At 39.6% G+C, this 12,118-nt stretch overlaps 1 protein-coding gene across 2 annotated transcripts in view; it reads left to right on the top strand.

Moving 5' to 3' along the window:
- Reln (reelin) overlaps positions 1 to 11,297 on the top strand; it is a 461,223-nt gene extending 449,926 nt beyond the window's left edge. For both annotated transcript variants that reach the window (XM_076566340.1, XM_076566339.1), the window contains exons 62-64: positions 580 to 777; positions 1,445 to 1,543; positions 10,206 to 11,297. In XM_076566340.1, coding sequence (XP_076422455.1) covers positions 580 to 777; positions 1,445 to 1,543; positions 10,206 to 10,302 — 394 coding nt within the window. In that variant the 3' untranslated portion in view covers positions 10,303 to 11,297. The remainder of the gene's footprint in view (positions 1 to 579; positions 778 to 1,444; positions 1,544 to 10,205) is intronic.
- Positions 11,298 to 12,118: the final 821 nt, after the last annotated feature.

The raw sequence follows: 12,118 nt of genomic DNA, 5'->3' as shown, positions 1-12,118 counted from the left end.
GCAATTTGTAAAAAGCTTACAGCACACATATTGTGATTGTGTTCCATGTCCTCAGCTGCTTGGCCCATGTTACAGAAGGTATGGGGGTGGGGAGGGATTCTATCCAGCAGCATGAAAAAAGGGACACATCTTTCAAAGTCAGAACTGTTTATTCATATCTGATTTTATTGTACAGTCACCCCTTGGTAAACATAGGAGATTGGTTCCAGAATCCCCCATGGATGTTCAAGTCCCTCTTTGATGTAGTACTTGCACTTACTACGCTAATGCTCCTGTGTAATTCAGATCATCTCTACATGATTTACAGTGCCCAATACAACATGTAAACGGTGCAGGTGCATGGTACACTATCTTGCTTGAGGAATGACAGAGGAGGTGAAGGCTGTGCACATTCAGAACAGATTTTTCCAGAATATCTTGTATGTGTAATTGGTTGAATCTTCAGGTGTGGAACCCACAGATACCCAACTGTATTATGAACTCTGGAATTAAGGACTTTAGGAAAAACAAAGATTGAGAACTTCTTCCTCCTTTAATGTTTCCAGCTTTCATCTAAAGTTGATTTCCCTGTATTTTCAGCAAAATCATGTTTGTCTTACAAATTGGGAGCACGTCCCAGACGGACAGCTGCAACAGCGACCTCAGTGGCCCCCACGCCGTGGACAGGGCTGTGCTGCTGCAGTACAGCGTCAACAACGGCATCACCTGGCATGTCATTGCTCAGCACCAGCCGAAGGACTTTACACAAGCTCAGCGGGTGTCTTACAATGTCCCTCTGTACGTGGCCTGAAGGGAAATGCATAATCTCCCGCCCATTCCTGTGAATCGCTGGGTTGGACATGGGAGTTGGGTGGTTATTGGGTCAACGCCATGAACTCAGGCAGTGGCAGAGCCAAGACACCCCAGACCACCAACATTGTGTTACTATTTTCCAGTAGGTCCAGAGGCAGATAACTAATCAAGATAGGAAGGCAAAAGGGTATGAGTAGAATACTAAATGCAAAGACACTGTGCATATTCCCTTCCTTTAAACAGTATTTCTTACCCTTTGGAAAACAGCAACCTTGAGTTGGAGTGACCATTTGGAAGTCTGGAGAACATGCTGCCATATCACCTTTGCTTAGCGTTGTTCACCCAGCTTCTAACAGAGCCTGTCACAGAAAGCATTTCATGTCTGTGGATAAACATGTTGTTTTTCCAGATAATGTTAGAACAAAGGGAAGGAGGGAGAAAGCTGGACCACTATAACTAGCCTTTAAGTTGCCAATAAAATTCCATACTGCTGAGAAGAGTACTAGGCGCTAAGGAAATCTGAATTCTATTTTGCAACATGCTCTTGACTTAGGTTAGCCCACTGAAGCATCTGAAATCTGCAGATCACCTACCAGAAGAAAGGTCTGTTTCTTAAACATTCAACCTCTGTGTCCTTCTGTCTATGACCCAGGGAGGCACGGATGAAAGGAGTTTTACTGCGCTGGTGGCAACCACGCCACAATGGGACAGGTCATGATCAATGGGCTTTGGACCATGTGGAAGTCGTCCTGTGAGTATCTGCTGTTTAGCATCCTGTGTCCGTTTCTGGCTTGAAGTTGCTTTGACCTGGCATGCTCCTTGATTCAGTAAGAAGTAGACCTGATGAGAAAGTCCCCAAAGGGCCACTTGTGGCTAACACTCTTCAGCAACTACAGGATAGTTCAAGTCAACAGTGAAGTCAAACAAAGCCCTGAATGTAGTTTAATGGGCTTTAGAAAACTTGGATACATAAAATGTTTATTTAAGGACTGGCAAGATTGGTCAAATTCAATAAAATAGAAGTCTCTGGGTAAATGGGAAATGATGTCTTATGCTTGATCTGGGTTGCCTTACAAAATAGAATGACTTCCTAAAAGAATGATCTGTGCTGGTCTATATACATAATGTTCATGGTGGATGAGCCCATAGTGAAGACCTATATCAGCCCCAGAGGCATTCTACATTTGAGGAATTTATTGTAACTAGAACAGAGAGTCTATGGTCTCACATTCCTTCTGACAATCCCATCGCCCAAGAGTTAAAGGTGCCCTCCCCCTTGTCTTGTCCCATGTAGAGGCGCTGACACCACTCTCCTCTGGCTGGGTTAACTGTTCCCTTGCAAAGAGATGACTTGCTTTTTCTCTAATAATCTAGTTCCTGTAAAACTGGGATGCTTATGTCTCGACGAGTTCGAACTGGTGGCTCCAAGTTGTTGGCAAGGAGAGGCGAATCTTCTCGGTAGATAGGTTCAAATGTTCATTCTGTTTACCAGATCCAAAATGAAATCAGTCATGTGGCTGATTTCGGTCATTTTGAAAGCAAATTTCAATCATTAATTGGTAGGAAAACTACCGGATTTGTTTTCTTTCAATCATAGCCATGAGCTGAATTCTCCAGTCTTGAGCTAGCCCTTGTCTTAGCTGTCACTGAGGCACCTGCTTGCATGGCATCCATATCAATCCCAATTCCAAGAACAACCCGGTCCCCACACACGCTCCCACTGTGCGCGCTGCTGCTTTTGGACCACTTGCTGGGCTCTGCCTCCTCAAGACAAAAAAATCTAAGTTTACAGTAACAGTCAGACCCTTGAATCTAAATATGAGGCTGGTGTTTTATTTCGCTATTGATTTCCTCCAACTACATTATTCCAGGAGAGTAGAATAACTTGGGCTCTTAAAGACTGTAAACAATCACATATATGTGTGTGCACAGGAAGGAGAAAGAGAAATGTTCAATAGACCAGAATCCAATTCTAGAGCCATGATGCCCTGAGCTCTCTCCCTTTCATGGATGCTCAGAATCCCTGGGAAGCGGGCCTTCCTCTGAAGGAGTTGCCTCATCTGCACTAAAAACTGAGCATCACTCTTTAAAGTGCTTTGGTGTTTCTTGTGAATTGACCCAGAGTCAATAATCACATCTCTTTCAAGCCTTCTGCCAAGACAACCTGTATAAACAGGGCCTCTGGCGCCTGACAAAAAATCAGCTCCCCTAGAAACTTCAAAACTTTCCCATTCTCAACAGAAAGCAGAATGCTAAGTCTGTCCTTGACAGGAGCACAGATTCTCAGAATACCACGCATCTGATTAGATACTTTCCACTCCCGCCCATTCGAGCCCCTGTTGTCTCCAGAATGTACTATCTCAGTGTGGTGTAACCCCTTCACAACTGGAAAACAAAACTCAGTTCCCTGTTACCTGCTGCCTCAGAGGCTCTCAGATTTCCATCAGGAAGCCTTCCTGCCTGTCCCCAAGAGAACCTTCTGGAATACCTGGTGTTGGTATTAATTTTTGTAAGCAACCACCAGCATCATGATACTGACATAAGACAGAAATTCTTATTACATTCTGGAACTGTAATCTCTATTATAAGACTTCATTTTCATTCAGTCCCAGAGTTTTAAGATTTTAAAGACTTATCACTTGCCAGGATCTGCCTGCTCTGACCCTGCATCATTGCCTCAGAGCTTTAGGACGCTAAACCCTTGAACAATGAGAACACCAGCATGGGTGTGGGGTGTGGCAAAGCTTGTTTCACTCCAAGTCTTTCAGTGACTCATCGGGAAATTATAACTTTACACTTATACTACATAATAAAAGTACAGAAAATTTTAGAAACAAATGATGTATCTTTAGTGACATCTCAAAATTTGTTAAAATTATAGAAGTACTGTATTTCCCTTATTTTAGAAAAAATATATACTTCACAGAGCTCAATTCAAAAAATGAATCTTAATAGACATATTCCTAAAGAATTCTGTTTTAGGACAATATACTTTATATTTTTTTCTCTGTTCCTAAGATAAGATTTAATGCCACTATAACATTTCAAAGTATTTCCTTTTTGTAAGAATCACAAAAGTTTTAAGACAATCACTAATATATACTTGGTAGCTTTGTAAGACAATTTATTCATTTAATGAGTATATGATAGAAAGTTCCAGATAACTCAGGAAAATAAACTATCACAACCCTGTTGTCCTTCAACTCTGAAGACATACAGAATCTAGCTGAGGCTCATGTTATTCATAAATACTACAAAATTTATTATGGAAAAAATGTATATTTAAGAAGAAGTGTAGAATGTGTCCATAAAGCCTACTAGTGAATCGAATTTTCTTACTTGGCTATACTTCCCAGCAGAACCTTTAGCTGTATGAGCTAATAATGTTTATTACCTCTCCCCCATGGAGAAGGAAGAGTAATCTGGGGCACACACATGGGGGGACAACCTAGTTGAACATGCAGACAGAGGTGTTAATATGTTTTTGCAACATACATTTCAGTTAAATAACTTTTAGAATATATTTTCTTTTCCACATGATAATGCTTTAATCTAGCTTTAATGTCATAGTTTTGCTGGTATGTATATGTACCAAGGACAGATGCTAAAAACCTCTAGAAAGAAAAGCTATGGCCATGCATGGTATCTTACATTGAGTAATGTCCATACTGCCCATATTAACCAAGGACATGTGAGTTTGATGAGAACAAATTCAACACTTTGAAAAATGTTTCAAGGTAGCACTTCCTAAATAAATATGACACATAATATATTCTTCACTTAATGGTTTAATTGTAAAAGACTATATGTGGAAAGATTTGAGCATCATAAACATCTGACCAGCCTCAGACTACAAAGATAGAAACCTCCCTTTTAGCATTCACCAAGCAAAGTCCCTGTGCTTGTTTAAGGATGTAATCCAGTGCAATCCAGTGCCAGTGAGACCTGAACATGGAAGCCTCTGCGATGATTAGCTCCTGCTAATCTGTCTGCACTGAACTGGCAGATCATTTTTTTTTTCCAGCCTCACTAGTTTACAGAAAGATCTCATTCCATAAAGTCTAAATGATATAGCATAACACAATCATCACCAATCGGGTGAAACTCACTTGCTAGCATAGGATATTTGTTTCTCAGTAAATGTTTATGAAGACACTTGGGCAGATCCCTCACAAGATCCATGCTAGTAGGGTGCTTCTTAGGGTAAAAGAGAGTTAGTTGTCTCAACCCCTTTTGTTGGGCACTCACACTTCTATCCTAAGAATCTCCCTCACTCAACTATGCATTCCATTCACACATCACATTTCCTCTGTGCGTGTCTCAGTCACAACCTGTCATGTGTATAATGAACTGGGCTGATTTCTGCATGTGTACCTTGAAAGCAAATCACCAAGTAAAAAGTTAGCCTTTGTGAATTGAGCAAATTGTTGCCACATTTATTGAAAACTAATATGTTGCTAACTTTGGCTCTAAACACATTTATCAGATTTTAATATAAGTTCCATCATGACCATCCCCTCTTGCTATTCATCATCAAGATACTGTCACATTTTTGGCACAAATGATTTATGAAGATGAGCATATTACATTTGTTGCAAATCATATTTTCCTTTATTAAATTTGACTGTGTTATCTGATGTAGAAGACGTCTCCATTAAAGCCCATTCCTTAATCTCCTCGGGTGTTAACAGTACCTAAAAATGTAAATAATTGAAAACTCAGATAAAATTTACAGTAGATATTAAATGATTAATTTTTATGCTTTATATGTAACATTTATGCCAAATGTAGTGTTATAGCTACATGTACCTTGACATATGGTTATGAGCAAATATTGCATGTTGCATTACATTAAAAAGTTAAGCATATCTCTATATTGGGTATAGAAGGATAAGAAATAACGTGTTGAATTTTTATTTTCAAAAGAGATGAAAAATCCTATATTGCGCCTAAACCTGACCAGACTTTTATGACTAATCACAGTGCTGCATGCGTTGAGAGGCATTTTTTAACTTGTATTATATTTCATTATTTGCTGTCACTGGTTTTCTGCTAGAGTAAGGTAAGTTATCCTCACTACTCCTGGAGATTGTTTATTGTTCACTCTTCCAGTTTTACCAAAGCTAGCTGAGAATTTCTGTAGAAGAGCCTTTATGAGTGAAAATTTTCTAGAAATGCAGTTATAGACAATATTGGAATACATTGACAGGAACATACACATAAATTCAGCTAAATTAAGAGAAGTCTGGGATATATGCAATATTGGATGTAGCAGCATAGGCTGGGGTGTGGTGATCAGCATTCTTTCATTGGGCAATTGTGCCTGGCTCTGTATTAGACATCCTTGAAGTGCTCACAGTTAATAAACTCTGTATGAGAAGTGGAATTAGGAATGTACACAAAAGATCTCTAGTCTGTAGTTAATGTCTTTCAAAAGACCCGTTGGGCAGGGGATTTGTATGAAGGTGCCTTGACTTACCAATTTTAAGTTAATAATTGACAGAGTGGGGTAGCTTTACTCTTAACACTTGTGAGTTCTGGGTCATGCCCATTGATAAGAAGTCCTCTAATTCACAAATGTCGAGAGTTGAGAGTAAAATGGTTTGTTAAGATTTTTCATTTAATCCTGATGTCTCTTGAGGTGTGTGGTCAAATATCATCCTCATTTCCATTTAACAGAAGAGAAATTTGCAACTCCACTTATTGGTATGGATCTTTTTGAAAGTACATGTCCTTGAAATCGGGTTCACAACTTCCTCTGTGCCCAGTGATTAGTCTGAATGGCAGCGTCCATCCTAAACTCACCCAAATTTCTCTGAAATATACAACTATAGTCACTGGATTCTTATTTCTGCCTTCATATAAATTGTCATTTTTGTACATATTGCTGAAAATAATGAGTTACTGATCAATAAAATACCTAAATTTCTACAAGCTCAAATTCTTCTAATCTTCCTGTTTTGCCACATCCTTTAGAATTCATGTTTCAAAATCAGACTGAATTGTTTTCATAATAATAAATGAGCTAATATTGTAACTGTAAAAAAAAGTAATGGTTCAAAAGAGTGTAGAATCACAAATTCCTTAAAGATCTCACAATACCAATATTTTCTGTACAGAATCAGGTATGCATTTTCTAATTCTATATGCTATCTAGGTCTTCAAAATCCCTGAAACAATGGAAATTTCAGTCAGCGTTATAGGAAACTGCTGCTCAGAGAAAACTCTCTCTTCTTTCAATGGTTTGACTTGAAGAATTATTTAAAGGACCTAGTTCTATCTATAACCAAAGCAGATTATCATGTCCAATGCTAGATTGTACCTCAAAACAGCTTAAATTGAGCTTACAATTAGAAACTCCTTTCTCCTGTGGTTGCAATGGAAAAATAAATCTTGAGCTCAGTTGCGTCTACTATGACATTATCTCAGATACAACTACATGTATCAAAAGCAAAAGTAAGTTGCCCACAAAGTAGACCAAAACAAAATTTTAAATGTGTTTAAAACTCATATGATTAAAACTGCTTTAATACACAGTCTTGTAAGTTGGACATTTTAGAAGACAGAGTAGCTGCTTAATATTCACTTAGGCTTATTAAATGGGCCTAGAATCAAATGACATTCTGTTATTATCATTCCCTGTGGTACATGAACAGGCTTATGAACTGTAAAAGTCCACCTCATTAGACTTCAGTGCAAATGACTCAAATTACTAGTTAGCTACCAGTACACTTTGAAAGTGTGGCTGCTTAAATACAATTATATAAATGCCAGACATCTGAAGCAGACACACTTTAATGTACATATGAAGGATCATGGTAATCCACAGATACATAACACGAACTGACTCAAAACTCCTATGCCCAGTGAATTAGAATATCCCCTAAATTAGTAAACCTCTTTAAAAACCTACCGCCTGCTAATATTTTTCTTACACATAGAGATGGAAGTTTTAAAGCAGTTCTATAATAAAATAACTTCATATAGAATTTTCTTTGACACTATTAGCAGCTTCAGTTAAAGTTAAGTATGTCTTTATTCTCATATATACAGGTCACAGCCACATCAATCTAATTACAATGAGATAACTAAGTATCTTGCTTGTTTGGGTTTTTGTGTAAAATATTTAACCATTTTAAATTTTCTTTGAATACTTTTGTGTTTGAACGTGTTTTGACAGAATAATTTCATTGCTTTAACTCTGCAATTATTCCTTATAGTTAATGATTTACAGCAGGAATCCAATCAGTAAGTCACCAAAGGTTCAGTAGCATGCCTTGACACCCACGGGTCAAGCAGGAGGTGCAGAGCTGTGGTTGGGGGTGGAGAGAGCTGGACAACAGCCCCATATTATCAGACGCTTACATGTGGGGAGCAAATACAGGAGTTCAGGTTCCGTTCCACAGGAAACGGGTGCTGTGGGAGTTCAGAACAGAACAGTCACTATTGAGGGCGCTGTGAGCACAGCAGCAGACACACTGGAACAAAACCAGTCGAGGGTCTGATGTTAGAGGGTGGCCAGTGCGGCTGGTGGAGACAGAGGCAGCTTTGTGTAGAGCAGTCTGCATTGGTGTGGATCAAAAGGAACAATCTAAACAAGATTCATCGTGAGGAGGACATGAGATGCATGGCATCACTAGTGTAGAATGTTGTTATGAGATGTAAGAATTATGGGCAGGTTTTTAATAAAACAAAGCCAACCTCCGAAGAAAAGTTTCCTGAGAGTGTATGCACGAGGCCTAGTACACATGCATACAATCTTACAGTTATCTTAGGTATAAATTGTATGTTTCATAGCATTTCAGTTTCTGTTCAGTGGAGAATGGAGATAGAGAGGTTGGTTTAGGGACCATTATGATAGTGCAGAGGACTCAAAGTGACCTCAGATGCTGGCGGAGGTGACCTCGGATGCTGGCAGGAAGACCACAAGTGCCAGTCCCAAGATGTAGTGAATAAATAGAACAACACTTTCTCTAGTGCTTGACTAGCTCAGTGCACTAGTCATTGTCTGTTTGCAAGACTTGACTTGGACGTCAACAGCAGTTACTGCTCACAGCAGCTAATAAACACGGGTGCACTTCCTTCATCTTTCCACTCTGACATCGAAACTGATTAACCTAGAGTAATGCACACATCACCATCATTTGCAAGCAGAGTGGGTGTGAAGGCTACCAGAACTCAACATCTAACATTGGTTTCTCTTTTTCTCCAAAATGTCTCTAGTGAATATTCATTTTGGCTTTGTAGTTCCCAAAATTTTGATAATACAGAAATCCTAAGTGGAAAGGTATTAGCACTTTACTTTTATAAAACATGCCTCAGTTTCACATCTGCCTTTTGTCAGGGTCTCGGGACAGACATTGCTGCTGTAGAGCTGATGTGCGATCTCCTTGAGATTCTTCCTGTAAATCTCTACTAATAACCAAACACCACTACTAAAATTCTCTCGTCTTAAAGTTTCTACATTTTCATAGCTAAGTATAGTGCCTAGAAGATATTGTTAAAAAGCATCATTTTATACCTTGCTAGTACAGTGATTATTGATAAATTATCCTCTCCCTCTACCCTAATTCAAGTTCCTTTTCTATTGCCCTTGATGGCAGAATGCTATCACTGACATCATCTCTCGCCGCATGCCTGAGACCATGCATTCAAGAACTCCATACATTTGGAAGATATTGATAGCTTTGTACTCAAACCACATGCTAATGCCACATATAAATATATTTCCCTCCAGGTCAGGGTATGAAATTACAATTCTTACTTTACTGATGTTATCAATCATAAAACTTTTAAAAAATAGGTGAGAGTTGGGGTGCAGGCCTCTAACTCCAACACTCTGGGGGCTAAGACAGAAGAATCATAAGTTTGAGGCTAACCTGGGCAGCATAACAAAACCCTGTCTGAAAAATGGAAAATACCATCCAAAGCATTAGCAACTGTCACCGAAACTATTATTTAGCTTCCTAAGAGTCCTGATATCCATTTTCAGTATATTTATCAGCTTCATGTATGGTATGTGTAGGAATGTGTGTGTATAGATGGGGAGAATATAAATGCACATCTATATGGTTATACATTCAGTTACACGTCCTTAGTATTTTTATGACCACCTTTTTAGTATCATGTCTCTTTCACCAAGACATGATTATTGAATATAACCCCAGGTGCTTGTTGAGATAGTGGAGCCCAGCATTGCTTCTTCCTGTGTGCCCTGAGAGTGAACAAACTAGGAAAGTCTAATTATTCTGTCCCTAGGTGGTGAAGTCAGCATGATTTCTGAACTCTGAAAGTTTTCTAATGACTGTCAGGTTGCCTTGGGACCTTAGATCAGATCATGAATGCAGTGATGGGACTTACATGCTCTTTCTCCTTTCCCTCCCCGCCTGTGCCTCTCTTGTGATTTTTAACAGCACTCGAAAACAAAATTACATGATGAATTTTTCACGGCAACATGGGCTCAGGCACTTCTACAGCAGAAGACGAAGGTCACTTAGGCCACACCCGTGAAGACGCCACGTTGATTTCCCTTACAACATGCGATGTGTTCCTTCTCGTTGTTTTGAAACTCCTCCCTGCTTCCAGTATGAGGAAACATCTACGGAGGACTTGGCTGACAGAAAGCCCTTCAAGACCGAGTGACACCACTTCCCCACACTGTGAACTAATGATGAGTGGCTTCTCTGTGCATAAGTAAACGTTTCATGTGGTGCGTCCATGGAGATTGTGATCTGTTGTAATATCAGTTGCAGTGTCAGTATTAAGAATAAGAAATAGTTTAACAGGCAAAGAAGTTTAAGCACAAAGTTTTAAAGATTTTATGTTTAAAGTGGCATTTTAGCACAGTATTTAACATTCCTTGCTCACCGAGCTACTTACGTAGACGTATTTCAGCTTTGTGTCTTGTTTCATATGATTAAGTTGTCCGTGTCTGTCCTTTGTACTCTCCTCCACAGTGCAACACATTGAAACCATGTCTCCTTGCTATGTTGTGATGATTTGCTGCTGAACTATGATCTACTTGTATTCTGCAGGAAGTTAATTCAAACACCTATTCAGGATGATTGCTGTAAAGACACTGTTATCTCCTTTAATATGCTCTTTAACATGTATGTTGATTTAGCATCATTTTGTGGATAGTAAAAATGTTTGACCTTGAAATATTTTCTACTTAAAAATTGTGGATGAGCACCCTATCTCCCTCCCACGATGAAGTTCTGATTACCTTGTCTAAAACCATTTTTTCAAGTGTTCTGTGGCTATCTACTAACAGTGACTGCCATTTTGTGTCTGTGATAACAAAGTGATTTGTAACATGGTGGATGTTCTCCTCATTGTGTTCTCTTCATGGGTTGTTTTCCCTGTGGGTCGTATTCACACCTTCTGGTGAAGCCGAGTCACACCAGCACCCTGTGGCCCCAGCCTATCCATGAGGCAGAAGGCTGCACTCCAGGGTGAGCCATGCTAAAAGCCCATGCTTAAATAAAAATTATGTCCTAAATTCAGCTCAAGCTCGTTTGTCTTCACTTAATTTTTATTGTGAGAGAGAGAGAGTGTGTGTGTGTATGGAGGTCAGGCAACAACTTACGGGGTTGCTCCTCTGCTCCCATCTTGTTTGAGTCAGGGTCTCTCGTTGCTCACTGCTACACAAGCCAGTCTAGCTGGCCCGTGAGCTTCTGGGGATTGTCCTGTCTCCACCTTCCACTTTACCACAAACACAAAGGGATTACAGACCCCTGCTGCCTCGCTGAGCTTTTGTATGGTTCTCAGGGCCCAAAACCAGGTTCTCATGTTCCTACAGCGAGCACTGAATCCACAGAGCCATCTCAGCAGCCTTCATACATTTCTAATTTCTACATAGAAATGGTGAGCCAAATAATGTTTGGAAAAGATACCAAGTATTCCTACTAGTTTTTTGTTTCATCATTGGTAACAGCACTATGAAGCCACACTTTCAATTTAACCATGTTTCTTGAGTGAGTGTCTGCATGTCCATGTGCACATGTGGAGGCCAGATGTTGCATGTCAGGTGTCTTCCTCAATCTCTCCACCTTATTTTCGAGGCAGGGGGCTGCCTGTCTCTGACCCTTTCCCATCACCGAGGCTCCACACAGGTCACTTTTACATAGGTCCTGGGGTGTGAACTCAGTTCCATGCTTTTGTAGCAATCACATTACCAACTGGGCCACCATTCTGGCCCCAACCATTGTTTTCTTCATTCAGCTTTTTTTTTTTTTTTTAAAACTTATCATTCTGTAATAGAGAATTCTGAAAATAACCTAGATCCCAAAAATTTTGTTAAGTGCTAATACAAGTCATGGCTCAT

This window comes from Peromyscus maniculatus, chromosome 3, assembly GCF_049852395.1.
Source record: "Peromyscus maniculatus bairdii isolate BWxNUB_F1_BW_parent chromosome 3, HU_Pman_BW_mat_3.1, whole genome shotgun sequence".
Lineage (NCBI taxonomy): Eukaryota > Metazoa > Chordata > Mammalia > Rodentia > Cricetidae > Peromyscus > Peromyscus maniculatus.
This window is presented reverse-complemented; position numbering and strand designations above follow the sequence as displayed.